The sequence below is a fragment of the Salmo salar genome, chromosome 12, assembly GCF_965601325.2.
Source record: "Salmo salar chromosome 12, fSalSal1, whole genome shotgun sequence".
Classification (NCBI taxonomy): Eukaryota; Metazoa; Chordata; class Actinopteri; order Salmoniformes; family Salmonidae; genus Salmo; species Salmo salar.
The window spans coordinates 63,187,211-63,203,984 of NC_138302.1; the positions used below are offsets into that span (position 1 = coordinate 63,187,211).

The window sequence follows — 16,774 nt, forward strand, 5'->3', positions numbered from 1 at the left end:
CATGGCAGTAGGCTATAAGCGCAAATGTTCCATTAGCGGGAAAACACCATTATCAAAAGTGACCGCAAATGCAATTATGCATGTAATGTTTTTATTATAAAGGTGCATTGTTATGGTAAAAATGATCTTCCTCAAACTTGAAACTCAAGAGCTGCTTTTATATGCCAGTTAGGCTCTACAACCGTTGTAAAGCAGATTCATGTGCTTCATTTTAAGAAGTTATTTAGCCCCTTTAGTTGTGATACAAACCTTATTAAAAAAAAAAAAAATTATTCCCTGTGGCTCAGTTGGTAGAGCATGGTGTTTGCAATGCCGGCATGGTGTGTGCAACGCCAGGGTTGTGGGTTCGATTCCCATGGGGGGCCAGTACAAAAAAATATATATAAAAAAATAAATGCATGGTATGAAATGTATGCATTCACTACTGTAAGTCGCTCTGGATAAGAGCGTCTACTAAAATGTAAATGTAAAAATGTTATTAAAACATATAGGCCTATGGGCTAGGCTACATGAGGTGTGAGACTATAATTCGAACATTCACAAGTGATAGGCTAATATTGTCACCCATCAGACTATTCTTGATTTAATATTGTCTTTACATATACTAAATAATATATGTGTGACATTTGTTTTGATTTAGAATGGACCATTATTATGCACCTGTATCGAAACAGGGGCAGCTGGTAAAAATACATGTCAACTATGCACTTAAATAGCGACTGGAGGACGCTTTTCCCCGTGGTTTATTTTCATCCCAACCAGGTATGCTGTACTCCTGTTGTAAAGAGAAGCAATAATATTAGGAAAGTTCAGAAATAAATATAGTAGGCCTAGAAAGCTGATGGGATCCTCCTCTTTTCAGTAGAGGCCATCACTCCATTTTCTCCCGCAATTGCATAGCCTATTGAAATGTTGCACAACATGAGTTCATGGTCTTTCATGATGTTTGATTAGATTTTTCGAATACTTTTGCATTGATGTCAGAGGAATTAGAGGGACAATAGAGTGCTGATTACCAGGCAGTTAGAAAGTTTGGTAGGCTACTAATAACCATCAGCAGCATCAGAGCTTGGAGAAGCCTAACTACCATGACTAAACATTCATGTGGAATTTGACTGCCTTCATTTTGCACAAATTTGTTTACATCCCTTTTAGTGAGCATTTTTCCTTTGCCAAGATAATCCATCCACCTGACGTGTGGTAATTTAAGAAGCTGATTAAACCGCATGATCATTACACAGGTGCACCTTATGCTGGGGACAATAATAGACACTAAAATGTGCAGTTTTGTCACACAACACAATGCAACAGATGTCTCAAGTTGAGGGAGCATGTAATTAGCATGCTGACTGCTGAAATGTCCACCAGAGCTATTGCCAGAGAATTGAATGTTCATTTCGCTACCATATGCCATCTCCAATGTCGTTTTAGAGAATTTGGCAGTGCTTCCAACCTGCCTCACAACCGCAGACTACGTGTAACCACGCCAGCCCTGGACCTCCAAATCTGGCCTCTTCACCTACGGGATCGTCTGAGACCAGCCACCCGGACAGCTGATGAAACTGAGGAGTATTTCTGTCTGTAATAAAGCCCTTTTGTGAGAAAAAATGTCATTGATTGGCTGGGCCTGGCTCCCCAGTGGATGGGCCTGGCTCCCCAGTGGATGGGCCTGGCCCCCCAGTGGCTGGGCCTGGCTCCCCAGTGGATGGGCCTGGCCCCCCAGTGGATGGGCCTGGCTCCCCAGTGGATGGACCTGGCTCCCCAGTGGATGGGCCTGGCTCCCCAGTGGATGGACCTGGCTCCCCAGTGGATGGGCCTGGCCCCCCAGTGGCTGGGCCTGGCTCCCCAGTGGATGGGCCTGGCTCCCCAGTGGATGGGCCTGGCTCCCCAGTGGATGGACCTGGCTCCCCAGTGGATGGGCCTGGCTCCCCAGTGGATGGGCCTATTGACTGATTTCCTTATATGAACTGTAACTTAGTAAAATCTTTGAAATTGTAGCATGTTACGTTTATATTTTTGTTCAGTATATGTGTTTGTAATTCTATGGTCAAAGTGAAGTTTTAGTCAGGGGTCAGGGTTTATGTGTGGGTCAGTTGCTCACCTTGAGCTCCCTTTGGCTCTGGGACACCAGCAGCTTGTCACTGTCCATGGTCAGGGGCTCTGTGCTGTGCTCTGGGACAGACACCAACTGCAACTGGAACGGGAGAGAACAGAGAAAGAGGAATGACAGTAAGGGCACCGTATTGACAATTGTCATTCTCTGCACCCTCTCCTGATTTCCTTTAACCTGCCTCCTAATACACAGATAAAAATGGCATTAATGGAGCGAGCCAGGCTCTTTTCATTCCCATCTCAGCCCTGAGTAATTAAATTGCTTCGACAGTGAGATGGCATCAGTTTTCCTTATGATTATTATATTCATCACAAAGAAAGGCGATGGCGGGGGAAGAGGCTCTCACTCCGTATGCGAGGAAAGATGTTTATTCTTTCCTCACAGGTAAGAGACGCAAAGAGAACGACTGAAGAATACAGAAAAATTGAGGCGTGGGGGGAGAAGAGAGGTAGGGAGAAGGGGCTTTAGATTTGGGGGGAGTTGGGGACAGTTGAAATTTTCATTTACAGTAATAGAGAATGTGCCATTTTGCTCCCCTGGCAATTACAGGGCACATTTGTTTAGATTAAATACTGTATTGAGATTTCTGCAGCAGATTGCTTCTTTCTCCTATCCGCTCGCTACCGTGGAGCGGTTGGAATACTAATAGAGTTGATAAGAAAGAGAGAGCGAAGGAGTTGGGGTTAATAAACAGAGCTGAAGAAAGAGCAAGGGAGGGAGGGGGATAGAGAGGGAGACAAGTGGAGAAAGAGGTGCCCTGTGTCACACACAAAGAAATGAAAAATATGACCAAGGTCACTGAACATCTTTATCAAAGACAATCTCTGCCTCTGTTCTTTTGAAGCCAAATTCTCAGAAACGTAAGAGTTTCTGTATAAACACCTCAGCAGGGGATTCTAAAACTATACTATCACAACAGCACTTTTGTCCTTGGTTTCTTTCAACAAGGCCAAAATGGTAAGAGCTCCAAAGAGCATTCGGGCTCCAAGCTACAGTCCATGTTACAATTAATATTAGATATCAGTTAGGATAAAATAAATCCAAAAGAAGGGATATCTAAACATCTATCGGACCTCATATCAATGCATAATACATCACTAGCTACACTTCAATAGAACTACAAATAACCGTTCCACATTTCACCTTGACAACAGTCACCTAAGCAACAACAGTGATGAGATCAGTGTGACAGAGATGAGGGAGAACTTCTCATCTCCCTCCCAAATGAAAACAGATTCAAATCAGAAACACTGTGCTTATTAGGTAGGAAACAGAAACAGCATGACACATAGGACAATATTATCTTTTCAATAAAAATGTGATAAATCAGCGATATAATCATAATGAACAGGACACAAGCAAGGCAGTGGTTTAGATACAGATGTACGATCTTCATTTGATCACTCTCTCACAGAGAATTTTCCTGCACACTTGAAATTCAAACTTGTAGTGTATTTGAGGTTTAAAAAGGCTTTTACAGTGCCTTCATAAAGTATTCACACCCCTTTACGTTTTCGACATTTTGTTGTGTTACATTTAAAATGGATTCAATTGAGATGTTGTGTCACTGGCCTACGCACAATACCTCATAATGTCAAAGTGGATTTATGTTTTTCGAAATGTTTACAAATTAATTAAAAATGAAAAGCTGAAATGTCTTGAGTCAATAAGAATTCAACCCCTTTGTTATGGCAAGCCTAAATAGGTTCAGTAGTAAAAATCTGCTTTATTAACACGTTCTATAATAAGTTGCATGGACTCGCTCGGTGTGCAATAATAATGTTTAACATGATTTTTGAATGACTACCTCATCTCTGTACCCCACACATACAATTATCTGAGTCTCAGTCGAGCAGTGCATTTCAAACACAGATTGACCCACAAAGACCAGGGAGGTTTTCCAATGCCTCGCAAAGAAAGGCACCTATTAGTAGATGGGTAAAAAAACAGAATATCCTTTTGAGCATGATGAAGTTATTAATTACACTTGGAGAGGGATAAAAATGCTCAGGGATTTCACCATGAGACCAATGGTGACTTTAAAACAGAGTTTAATGGTTGTGATAGGAGAAAACTGAGGATGGTTTAACAAAATTGTAGTTACTCCACAATACTAACCTAAATGACAGAGTGAAAAGAAGGAAGCCTGTGCAGAATAAAATTATTCCAAAAACATGCATCCTGTTTGCAAAAAGGCACTAAAGTAAAACTGAAAAAATGTGGCAAAGAAATTAACTTTATGTCCTGAAAACAAAGCGTTATGTTTGCGGCAAATCCAACACAACTCATCACATTTTCAAGCATGGTGGTGGCCGCATCATGTTTTGGTTTTGCTCGTCTACGGCAAACACTAGGGAGTTTTTTTTGTTGATAAAATAAACGGAATAGAGCTAAGCACAGGCAAATCCTGGAGGAAAACCTGGTCATTCTGCCTTCCTACATACACTGGGAGAATAATTCACCTTTTAGCATGACAATAACCTAAAACACTCAGCCAACTAAACACTGGAGTTACTTAACTAGATGACATTGAATGTTCCTGAGTGTCCTAGTTACAGTTTTGACTTAAATCGTCTAGCAATGATCAACAGACAGCTTCACAGAGCTTGAATATTTTTTTTAAGAATAATGTGCAAATATTGTACAATCCAGGTGTACAAAGCTCTTAGAGACTTACCCAGAAAGACTCACAGCTGTAATCACTGCCAAAGGTGATTCTAACATGTACTGACTCAGGGGTGTGAACACTTGTGTAAATGAGATATTTCTGTATTTCATTTTAAATAAATTAGCAAACATTTCTAAAAACATGTTTTCACTTTGTCATTATGGGGTATTACACGTAGACGGGTAAAACATGACCATATTTAAACCATTTTGAATTCAGGCTGTAACAACAAAATGTGGAATAAGTCAAGGGGTATGAATCCTTTCTGAAGGCACTGTAATTTCCACAAGCTTTTTAAACTTGATTCCACTTAACCAAAAAATGTATCAACCCATGCAAAAATGTCCATGAATTATACTCCACATTTCTTGTTGCTTCGGGATAATTTTCCTGCTCTAAGAAAATGGTCAAATTAAGATAGTACATCTGTATGCATTGCGTACAAGCCACACACACACACACACACACACACACACACACACACACACACACACACACACACACACACACACACACACACACACACACACACACACACACACACACACACACACACACACACACACGCACACACAAATCCCTTCTTTGTGTCACGTCCTGGCCAGTATATAAGGTTAATTGTTTTGTAGTTTGGTCAGGGCGTGGCAGGGGGTATTTGTTTTATGTGGTTCGGGGTGGTGTGTTTGTGTAAAGGGTGTTTGATTTAGTAATTCCGGGTTTTGGTTTATGTTTAGTTAATTCTATGGTTAGTCTAGGTTGTGTGTTTCTATGTTTGGTTGATTGGGGTTGGGACTCTCAGTTGAAGGCAGGTGTTGTCTATCTGCCTTTGATTGAGAGTCCCATATATTAGGGTGTGTTTGTATGTGTGATTTGTGGGTGATTGTTCTGTGTTTTGCCTTGTGCCTTACCAGACTGTTTTTGTTGATCGTTCGTGTTTTGTTATTTTGTACGTTCATTTTGAAGATAATTAAAAATCAAGATGAGCATTCACGTACCTGCTGCGTTTTGGTCCTCATTCACCGACAACAACTGTGACACTTTGGTCACACTTTCAACAACTGTCTGTCAGTACTCATGACTAAATCTAATTAAATTCTCCTGTCACATTCAATCTAGTTTAGAAAAAAAATGACTGAAAATAAAATGAAAAGCAACTTACTGCTGAGAGAGAAAAAATGTCGCACACACACGTTCTGTACCTGTTGCAGAGAGCTATCCTGGGGGTGTAGTTTCTGCGCAAAGAGCTCAGTCAGAGTTCTGTTCTGTCTCTCCAGGTCAAACACACGCATCTTCAACTTAATACACTCCTCCCGCAGGTCCTAGGACAAAACACACAACACAAATAAAAAACAACAACACACACACACACACACACACACCTTGTTGTGTAAAGAACTGTTCCTTGACCTGTTAGACTTCAGTCTGAACATCATTGATTTGTCTTGATGCACCATATCTTACCTTTTGACTCAGAAGGGCCTGTACCACGTGGTTGGCAACCTGAATGAAATATAATACAAGTTAAATCTTTGCTTCGGTCTGTGGTCAGAAATTGAGAATGATTTTGGAGTCTTAAGAGTGGACAGTAATCATAGCAGAGTATACAAGCTGAGACATTTTATGTAATGGGTACAGAGACAGAATACAGTGTGACAGTGTCAGGATGACATTCTAATGTATACTGTATATGAAAACTCACCTCATCCAGACACCTTTCATAGGCCTCTCTCTGGCTCTCATTCGCAAGGGCCAGGACTGAATTATCAGCCTACAAAGGAGAGAGAAAGGAGAGAGAAGAGAGAGATGTATGTAATCGGTGTCTCTATCGAAAGCATTCATTTGACAACAAAGATCAACCTCAGGAGATTCATCCCCACCTCTGTTTCATATGATCAGTTTCAAATGTCTACACCTAGAATGAAAAAAATCCCTTGATTTCACAATCTTTCCCAACAATATGTTCTGTTTCATTTCATGGAGAATTTAACAGTGTTAAAGAATGGAAGAAAGAGGAAATTATGAGGTAGGTCTTTTTCTCTTCTTCTTCTCCTTGCTCTGATAGGTGCAGATGGAGTCAAAGAGAATCCGGCCACCGTCTCATTCGCCATGATCAAAAGCGCGAATATGTCACCGCGGCGAAGACGAAATCGAAAGGCTGATAGGGGACAGGCTGAGTGATGGGGAAAGAAGGAACAAAGTAGAAAGAGAGGGAAGTGGAAAGAAAGGGAAGCATTCTGAAAGACTGAATGAAAGAGGGAAACAGAGACTAGATGAAGAGGGTTAGTAGTTTGATTTATTTGAAATTATTAGGATCTCTTTTAGTACTCATTTGGACTAATCTTCTAAGTGTCGTTAAGTAGTGGAGGAAATAAGGAGAAAGAAAAAAGAACGAACAGGCTGATTGGAATAAAAAAGGGAGTGAGAGCAAGAGTGACAAAGAAGAACAAAATGCATCCATAGAAAGAGACACTAAACCCACCAGTGTCTGCACATCAAAACAGCCCTCACACATTTAATGCTCCCTCTACAGTGGGTCACAGGAGCTGTGACGGGCCCAAGTGCTCAATGATCAGGTGAACGGTGAGGGGAAAAGGAGGACGAGAGACCAAATCATTTCCCCGCAATATAAATTCACATCTCAACCGAGCAGAGAAAACAGAGTTTTCTATCTGCTTGTTTATGAGGTTTCGAAGTGGAACACGAATCAGAGACTAGCTTAGTCAAAAATCATTGCATTCTCAAGTAAGGGAGTGTGTGTGTGAGAGTGACAGAGAGGGAGAATGTGTGGGCAAGCCAGTTCAGTTCAAGCCAGATAAATGGCGAGATAAATTCTTAAATAGATAAACATATACACATTGGTCAATGTATAATCTTATGGAGATTTGGTTCGGCCTCTGATTTGAGCATTAATCACCTTTAAAGTAGGGCTTGGTGGATCCCTCAGTGAGCAGTACAAGATGATCACAATCAATATAATTACAGAAATTCTACCCAGAGACACCGCAGAACGAGGAAGAGACACAGCAGCAATTACAGCCTGATTCACACATCAATACACCGCTGTGCTAAGGGTGAAGGTGTGTGCACGTGTATACAAATAGGGACAGGGAGAGACAGTTTGTGAAAGTTTCATCTTTGTAGTGTGTGTGTGTGTGTGTGTGTGTGTGTGTGTGTGTGTGTGTGTGTGTGTGTGTGTGTCGTGTGCGTGTGCGTGTGCGTGTGCGTGTGCGTGCGCGTGCGCGTGCGTGTGCGTGCGTGCGTGCGTGCGTGTGTGTGTGTGTGTGTGTGATCCTGTCACGTCTGAAACTCAATGGGTCGCTCAACTAACTACCCAACCTGAGAGCAATATGTGTAATAAGCTTCAATACATAGTGTGGGTTGTCTGACATATAGAAGGCAGAGGACCATCACCTGATTCTGCAACATTTCATAAGTACTGCAGGGCCTCAGTCGAGAGTATATAACCACAGTAACAGTAAGAGCCCTCTCCATCACAGTGGCATGATTATAAAACACAAAAATGTATTTTTTTTCTAAAAAGAGGCTCTGAGGAGAAGTGTTTTAAAGCACTTTCTTTCCCACCTCTCATTCTGCCACTAGGGCTCGGGAGATAGGGTCAGAAGAGCTGGGAGACTTCAAGGTGTTGTAACAACTTTTAAAGTGCTGCAGCGGTCTATAGTGCCGCGTTAAGAGATTTAACACAGGCACTTAAGGCTCTAATGGCAGAGTCTTTTAGATTTGTCGATAAAGCAAAGCCCTGAAAGTAGCTGCAGGTTACTCAGTCGTGTGATATCCATCATCTTGTACTAAGCTGAGAGGAGAGTGGGGGTATGTCATGCAAAGTGTCCCCTGGCTCCCCGAACATCCCTTCCAAAATACCCTCATCGCCAAAAGAGATAAAAATAGTGAATTAGTCAAATGCGGTGAGGGATCTTTGACTGACAATTCAAATCCAATACTATTATTGAGCATATAAATGGTATATACACTTGCCATGCCAGGCTCTCAGCTGACTTCTATGGCCTCTCACCCATCACTACATACATAAGCACCCTATTCATTCAGAGATCAGACTGTACGTTAAAACAGCTTATTTCACGGGAGGAGGGAGACACCTGGTGGAATATGATACAATTAGATGCATAATCAGGGCTATCAAGAGTCTAAGAGTAGGAGTGCCGATCTAGGATCAGGGCCCGTATCCACAAAGCATCTCAAAAAAGGTTCTAGGAATCCTGCTAAAACCTGTTTTAAGACAAAAACAAAACAACTCTTAGCTCAGAGTAGGTTTAAGGATGGTGTTAAGACTGCCCAGACAAACTGTGAGCCAGGAGTAAAATCAACTTCTAAAAGTTTCTCAGCTCTGTAATCACAACAACTTGAGGTACAGCAAAGATAGGGATGACTCTCATTGACATTGCTGCAAATTATGGGGAATAACCAATAGCAATGAGGCATGCCAACTGCGAACTCCATAGCACGCTTCAGACAACCATAGTGAATGTGACTGTACATGAAATGGTGCAGCCCGTCAGAAAGTTCAGGACCCAATTGCACAGGGCAGGGTTGAGACCCAGGGCCTCCAGCTTGATGATGAGCTTGGAGGGTACTATGGTGTTGAACGCTGAGCTGTAGTCAATGAACAGCATTCTTACAAAGGTATTCATTTTGTCCAGATGGGAGAGGGCAGTGTGCAGTGTGATGGCGATTGCATTGTCTGTGGACCTGTTGGGGCGGTATGCAAACTGAAGTGGGTCTAAGGTGGCCAGTAAGGTGAAGGTGATATGATCCTTGACTAGTCTCTCAAAGCACTTCATGATGACGGAAGTGAGTGCTACAGGGCGGTAGTCATTTAGTTCAGTTATCTTTGCGTTCTTGGGTACAAGAAAAATGGTGGCCATCTTGAAGCATGTGGGGACAGCAGACTGGGATAGGGAGAGATTGAATATGTCCGTAAACACACCAGTCAGCTGGTCTGTGCATGCTCTGAGAACGCGGCCGGGGATGTCGTCTGGGCCAGCAGCCTTGCGAGGGTCAACACAGTTAAAATGTTTTACTCACGTCAGCCACGGAGAAGGAGAGGGGGGGCACAGTCCTTGTTAGCGGACCACAACATCCCACAGTTTGTTGTCTAAAGTACTTTTAGATCCCACATCAATACAACTTTGAGGAAATACACTTTAGAATTAATTTGAGCTGTAAATAGGGTAGAAATGCTATATTATTCAGGCCAACGCTGACATCAGCTCTTGGAATGGTATCTTATCTCCGTCCCTTACAACCTACCACACCTGACTTATGTTTTGGCGTTGCCAGGTAATATTAGCCAATGTCTTTCCCCTGCAGTAAACATATTGTTCCATATTGGACATGAAGGGAAGGATTCTCCATTGATAGATAACCTTAAATTAAGTATCTTTGCCACTTCACAAGATAACTCCTGTAGTGGGTAATCTATCTTGCAGTGGAACTTGGGGTAATACCATGGTGATAAGGAGGTCGACTTATGTTCCGTCACAATTTCTTCCTCTAACCAATCCCAGGTGCCTGCTATTCCCCCATTTGTATAGCCACATGCCAGTGGGTATCTTGCATTATATGACAAGTAGTACAAATACACATTAGGAACACCTAAACCACCCTTACTTGTTGGCATGGACAGTTTTTTTGTGGTTCATTCTAAGTTTCTTTTCTTCCCACAAGAAGCTTGAAAAGAAACTGTTTATCTCTTTAAACCAGTGCTGAGGGCACTGAAGTGGTATAGCTGACATAAGGAAAGATAGTCTAGGGAGTATGCTCCTCTTTATCACCTCTGCGCTACCCCACAGTGATAAAAGGTAGAATATAATGTTGTAATGTCGTCCCGAATGGTTTTAAGGAGACCTGGTCCATTTAGATGAAATATCTTATTAACTGGTGACTTGATATTTCCCCCAAGGTATTTCATACAAATGGAGCAGTACCCTTGTGAGCTGGAAATGTGTGGTGGTTCAGAAGAATAGCCTCACTTGTACTCCAATTATACCTTATATCCAGAAAATTGGCCAAATGCTCGTATGAGCTGTTGCACACCCAGGATCGAACTGCTGGGATTTGACAGTGTTAATAAGATATCATCAGCATATAGGTTGACTTTGAAGTTATGATCACTCAGATTGATACAGATCGATCAGACCCCTTGGCTTTTTCCACGTTTTATTACAGCCTTATTCTAATATGGATTTTTTTTTAAATCCTCACCAATCTACATACATAATGACAAACAGGTTTGACGGTTTTTGCAAATTTATAAAAAATTAAAAAACAGACATATCACATTTACATAAGCATTCAGACCCTTTACTCAGTACTTTGTTGAAGCACCTTTGGCAGCAATTACAACCTCGAGTCTTCTTGGGAACGATGCTACAACCTTGGGACACCTGTATTTGGGGAGTTTCTCCCATTCTTCTCTGCAGATCCTCTCAAATTCTGTCAGGTTGGATGTGGAGCACCGGGCTCTGGCTGGGCCACAAAAGGACATTCAGAGACTTGTCCCAAAGCCACTCCTGCGTTGTCTTAGCTGTGTGCTTAGGGTCATTGACCTGTTGGAAGGTTAACCTTTGCCCCAGTCTGAGGTCCTGAGCACTATGGAGCGGGTTTTTATCAAGGATATTTATGTACTTTGCTCCATTCATCTTTCCCTCGATCCTGACTAGTCTCCCAGTTAGGTCTGTGGCAGTCACGAAATTACGTCAGCCGGTGATTGTCAAGCAAATAACTGTCGGTCTCACGGTAATTGACCGTTAATTAACATAAACACATTTAGCATCTCCTGGCTTCCACACAGCCTACAAGCCACTGATGTAGACATTTGAAACATCTACATTTTAGTCTAATAAATCCATGTAATATAGCCTACACCTTCACAATAAATCCATGATTTATTTTAGACAGGTCTAAAGAAGTATGATATTATGAAAGGGTAGTCTATTTCAAAAGAACAGAATAGCATACTCTGAGTTATGTTAGGTCCTGATCTGGCTATGCCAAATGGATGTGGGCTACACTAGTTCATTTAACAGACAAGATTTGCTTAGAATTCCGTGGCATTATTTTATAGTATGAAGAATACAATTGAACAAAGCTAAATAAAATAGAAAGGATATTTTCTCCAAACGATTTGAGCAAGTGACCACATGCGGCTATTCAGTGTTGAGCGGTTAACAAATAAATAGATACTCCTATATGCTTAATTTAGCGTTATTAATGTAACTTTTGTTGTTCTACAAACATGTTTTGATTTTTAATACATTGTAAGGATGCATGATGCAACTCTAATGATGATTTGAAAAAAGTGAGCTCTGAGTGAGCTCTGGCATGAGCTCTGCTTTTTGTTCAGGCTGTACACACTTCGTCAGTCGCTTAATAATACCTTGAATTTCCCTGCAGCATCCCCTTTGTGTGGCCATAATGCACTCAAAAAAAATCCAAGCCTTTTGCAGCCTTTCTCACTAAATGCTGCCTGCTCAGAGGCACCTCTAACCTCACACAGCTCTCCGTCACGTGATCGGTCTTTCTCACAGACTACAAGTGAAGACCGACACATCCGGGACGGAACTGCCCGCGTCCTTATCCAATTCCGAGGTGCATATTGAAGATATTGGAAGAACTGTCCACATCTACTTTTCGTCAGCCAACCAGATGAGTAGGCCTAATGAACAGCAGAAGCACTAACCTATGTCAATCTACTATCCCCCATAGTACAAAAGTCGACCTATTCTATTCTGTGCGATAAATAAATATTCCAAACAGTCTGGGACAGTTGTGGGATGCGATAGATCCCAAATTAAATCAACCACAAGTATCTAAAACCTTTTTTACGCAATGAGGCTGATGCAACAGATCAGAACATTTAGCTTAAAATGTTGATAAACTATTAGGCTATTTCTTCACATTATAAGTGAAGCAATGCACACACGGCAGTAGTCATTAAGTGCAAATGTTCCATTAGCAGGAAAACACCATTCTCAAAAGCGACCACAAATGCGATTATGCATGTAATGCTTTTATTAAAAAGGTGAAAATCATCTTCCCCAAACTTGAAACTCACGCGCTGCTTATATATACCAGTTAGGCTCTACACCCCGTGTAAAGCTGATTAATGTGCTTAAATTTTAAGAAGTTATTTAGCCACTTTTGACATAAACCTTATTAAAACTTATAGGCCTATGGGCTAGGCTACATGAGGTGTGCGACTATGATTCGAAAAAGTAGCAAAAAAAAAGGCATTGTTTCTAATGCTGGGCATCATTCACAAGTGATAATATATAACTCACAAGTGATAGGCTAATATTGTCACCCATCAGACTATTCTTGATTTAATATTGTCGTTACATATACTAAATAATTTATGTGTGACATTTGTTTTGATTTAGAATGGACCATTAGCATGCACCTGCATCGAAAAAAAAGATTTTTTTTTTTTTTTTCACCTTTATTTAACCAGGTAGGCTAGTTGAGAACAAGTTCTCATTTACAACTGCGACCTGGCCAAGATAAAGCAAAGCAGTATGACACAGACAACAACACAGAGTTACACATGGAATAAACAATAAACAAGCCAATGACACAATAGAAAAAAAAGAAAGTCTATATACAGTGTGTGCAAAAGGCACGAGGAGGTAGGCAATAAATAGGCCATAGTAGCGAAGAATTACAATTTAGAAGATTAACACTGGAGCGATAAATGAGCAGTTGATGATGTGCAAGTAGAGATACTGGTGTGCAAAGGAGCAGAAAAGTAAATAAAAACAGTATGGGGATGAGGTAGGTAGATTGGGTGGGCTATTTACAGATGGACTATGTACAGCTGCAGCGATTGGTTAGCTGCTCAGATAGCTGATGTTTAAAGTTGGTGAGGGAAATAAAAGTCTCCAGCTTCAGTGATTTTTGCAATTCGTTCCAGTCACTGGCAGCAGAGAACTGGAAGGAAAGGCGGCCAAATGAGGTGTTGGCTTTGGGGGTGACCAGTGAGATATACCTGCTGGAACGTGTGCTACGGGTGGGTGTTGTTATCGTGACCAGTGAACTGAGATAAGGCGGAGCTTTACCTAGCATAGACTTATAGATGACCTGGAGCCAGTGGGTCTGGCAACAAATATGTAGCGAGGGCCAGCCGACTAGAGCATACAGGTCGCAGTGCTGGGTGGTATAAGGTGATTTGGTAACAAAACGGATGGCACTGTGATAGACTGCATCCAGTTGCTGAGTAGAGTATTGGAAGCTATTTTGCAGATGACATCGCCGAAGTCAAGGATCGGCAGGATAGTCAGTTTTACTAGGGTAAGTTTGGCGGCGTGAGTGAAGGAGGCTTTGTTGTGAAATAGAAAGCCGATTCTAGATTTGATTTTGGATTGGAGATGTTTAATATGAGTCTGGAAGGAGAGTTTACAGTCTAGCCAGACACCTAGGTATTTGTAGTTGTCCACATATTCTACGTCAGAACCGTCCAGGGTGGTGATGCTAGTCGGGCTGGGCGGGTGCGGGCAGCGAACGGTTGAAAAGCATGCATTTGGTTTTACTAGCGTTTAAGAGCCGTTGGAGGCCGCGGAAGGAGTGTTGTATGGCATTGAAGCTCATTTGGAGGTTAGTTAGCACAGTGTCCAAGGAAGGGCCAGAAGTATACAGAATGGTGTCGTCTGCGTAGAGGTGGATCAGGGAATCGCCCGCAGCAAGAGCGACATCATTGATATATACAGAGAAAATAGTCGGCCCAAGAATTGAACCCTGTGGTACCCCCGCAGAGACTGCCAGAGGTCCGGACAAAATGCCCTCCGATTTGACACACTGAACTCTGTCTGCAAAGTAGTTGGTGAACCAGGCGAGGCAGAGAAACCAAGGCTATTGTGTCTGCCGATAAGAATACGGTGATTGACAGAGTCGATAGCCTTGGCCAGGTCGATGAAGACGGCTGCACAGTACTGTCTTTTATCGACGGCGGTTATGATATCGTTTAGTACCTTGAGCGTGGCTGAGGTGCACCCGTGACCGGCTCGGAAACCGGATTGCACAGCGGAGAAGGTACGGTGGGATTCGAAATGGTCAGTGATCTGTTTATTAACATGTCATCTATGCACTTAAATAGCGAATGGAGGACGCTTTTCCTTGTGGTTTATTTTCATGCCAGACAGGTATGCTATTCTCCTGTTGTAAATATAAGCAATGTGCTTAATATTAGGAAAGTTGAAAAATAAATATAGTAGGCCTAGCCTATAGAAAGCTCACCCTCCTCTTTTCAGTAGAGGCCATCACTGTTTTCTCGCACAATTCCATAGCCTATTGAAATGTTGCACAACATCAGCTCATGGGCTCTCATGAAGTGTTTGATTAGATTTTCGAATACATTTGCATTGGTGTCAGAGTGATTAGAGGAACAATAGAGTGCTGAGTACCAGGCAGTTAGCAAGTTTGGTAGGCTACTAATGACCATCAGCAGCATCAGAGCTTGGAGAAGCCTAATTACCGTGACTAAGAGGTCACCTGGAATTTGACTGCCTTGATGGCTCATGACCGTGGTAATACAGTCACCGCAATAGCCCTACTCCCAGTCCCTGCTGCTGAAAAACATCCCCACAGCTTGATGCTGCAACCACCATGCTTCAGTAAGGATAGTGCCAGGTTTCATCCAGATGTGACACTTGGCATTCAGGCCAAAAAGTTCAATCTTGGTTTCATCAGACCAGAGAACCTTGCTGACCGCTTCTCCCCCGATTGCTCAGTTTGGACGGGCGGCCAGCTCTAGGAAGAGTCTTGGTGGTTCCAAACTTCTTCCATTTCAGAATGATGAGGCCACTGTGGGGACCTTCAATGCTGCAGAAATGTGCTGGTGCCCTTCCCCAGATCTGTGCCTCAACACAATCCTGTTTTGGAGCTCGACGGACAATTCCTTTGACCTCATGGCTTGGTTTTTGCTTTGACATGCACTGTCAACTGTGGGACCTTATATAGACAGGTGTGTGCCTTTCCAAATCATGTCCAATCAATTGACTTTACCACAGGTGGACTCCAATCAAGTTGGAGAAACATCAAGGATGATCAATGGAAACAGGATGCACCTGAGTGCAATTTTGAGTCTCATAGCAAAGGGTCTGAATACTTATTTTTTATTTTTAATAAATGTGCAAATTATTTCTAAAAACCTGTTTTATTTCATATATCTAAAAATAAGGCTGCAACATAACAACATTTGGAAAAAGTCAAGGGGTCTGAATACTTTCCGAATGCACTGTATATCCTTCTTAGCTCTATGGTGCAGGTGAGAGGCTCTAGTGCCAAAATTAATAGACCTGGTGATGCGGGGCAACTTGTAGAACAGAAGAGCTGAAAGGGGTCAGATATCATACCATTAGTTTTAACTGAAGTAATATGTTAATGATAGAGTTCCCTAATCTATTGCACGATAACAGACCCAAAACCAAATAGAGAGAGTGCATATAACGGGTAAGACCACTATTCTATCAAAAGCTTTCTCTGCATCCAGCGATACTTCTAGTGTTGGATTCTGGCGAGAGCTAGCCCTTGGCATTACATGAAAAGGTCTCATGTTGTTGGGAGGATAAACGACTTGGTACAAACCCCACCTGATCCAGGTGTATTAAAGAGGGGATAGCCTTCTCTATGGGCATAGCAAGGATCTAGGCAAACAATTTATAGTCGTTATTTAACAAACTCAAAGGATGAAAGCGATCATTTGCATAGGAACCTTGCTAGGCTTTGGTAGCAGAGAGATGGTGGCAGAACGCATGCTCATTGACCAACAATCAATTATGTCAGTGTACAGCAAAACAAGCAATGGAGACAATGTGTTCTGGAAACGTGTACAATTCTAGAGGACTCTATTGGCAGATAGGATTTCCGTATACAGAACAGTTGCATCCATTGCCATTCTATCTTTCTCCTTAAGAGTGGGCAGTGATATACCTTTTTTTTAATCATCCATCTCTTTGTTATTG

At 42.0% G+C, this 16,774-nt stretch overlaps 1 protein-coding gene across 3 annotated transcripts in view; it reads right to left on the bottom strand.

Annotated features, from left to right (window-relative positions):
* The window catches only part of LOC106565432 (nck-associated protein 5-like), a 107,814-nt gene that overhangs the window by 24,477 nt on the left and 66,563 nt on the right, over window positions 1-16,774 (bottom strand). For all 3 annotated transcript variants that reach the window (XM_082959201.1, XM_014132563.3, XM_014132557.3), the window contains 4 exons: window positions 6,481-6,549; window positions 6,243-6,281; window positions 5,981-6,100; window positions 2,102-2,194 (listed from right to left, as the gene is read on the bottom strand). In XM_082959201.1, the coding sequence (XP_082815327.1) occupies window positions 2,102-2,194; window positions 5,981-6,100; window positions 6,243-6,281; window positions 6,481-6,549 (321 nt within the window). The remainder of the gene's footprint in view (window positions 1-2,101; window positions 2,195-5,980; window positions 6,101-6,242; window positions 6,282-6,480; window positions 6,550-16,774) is intronic.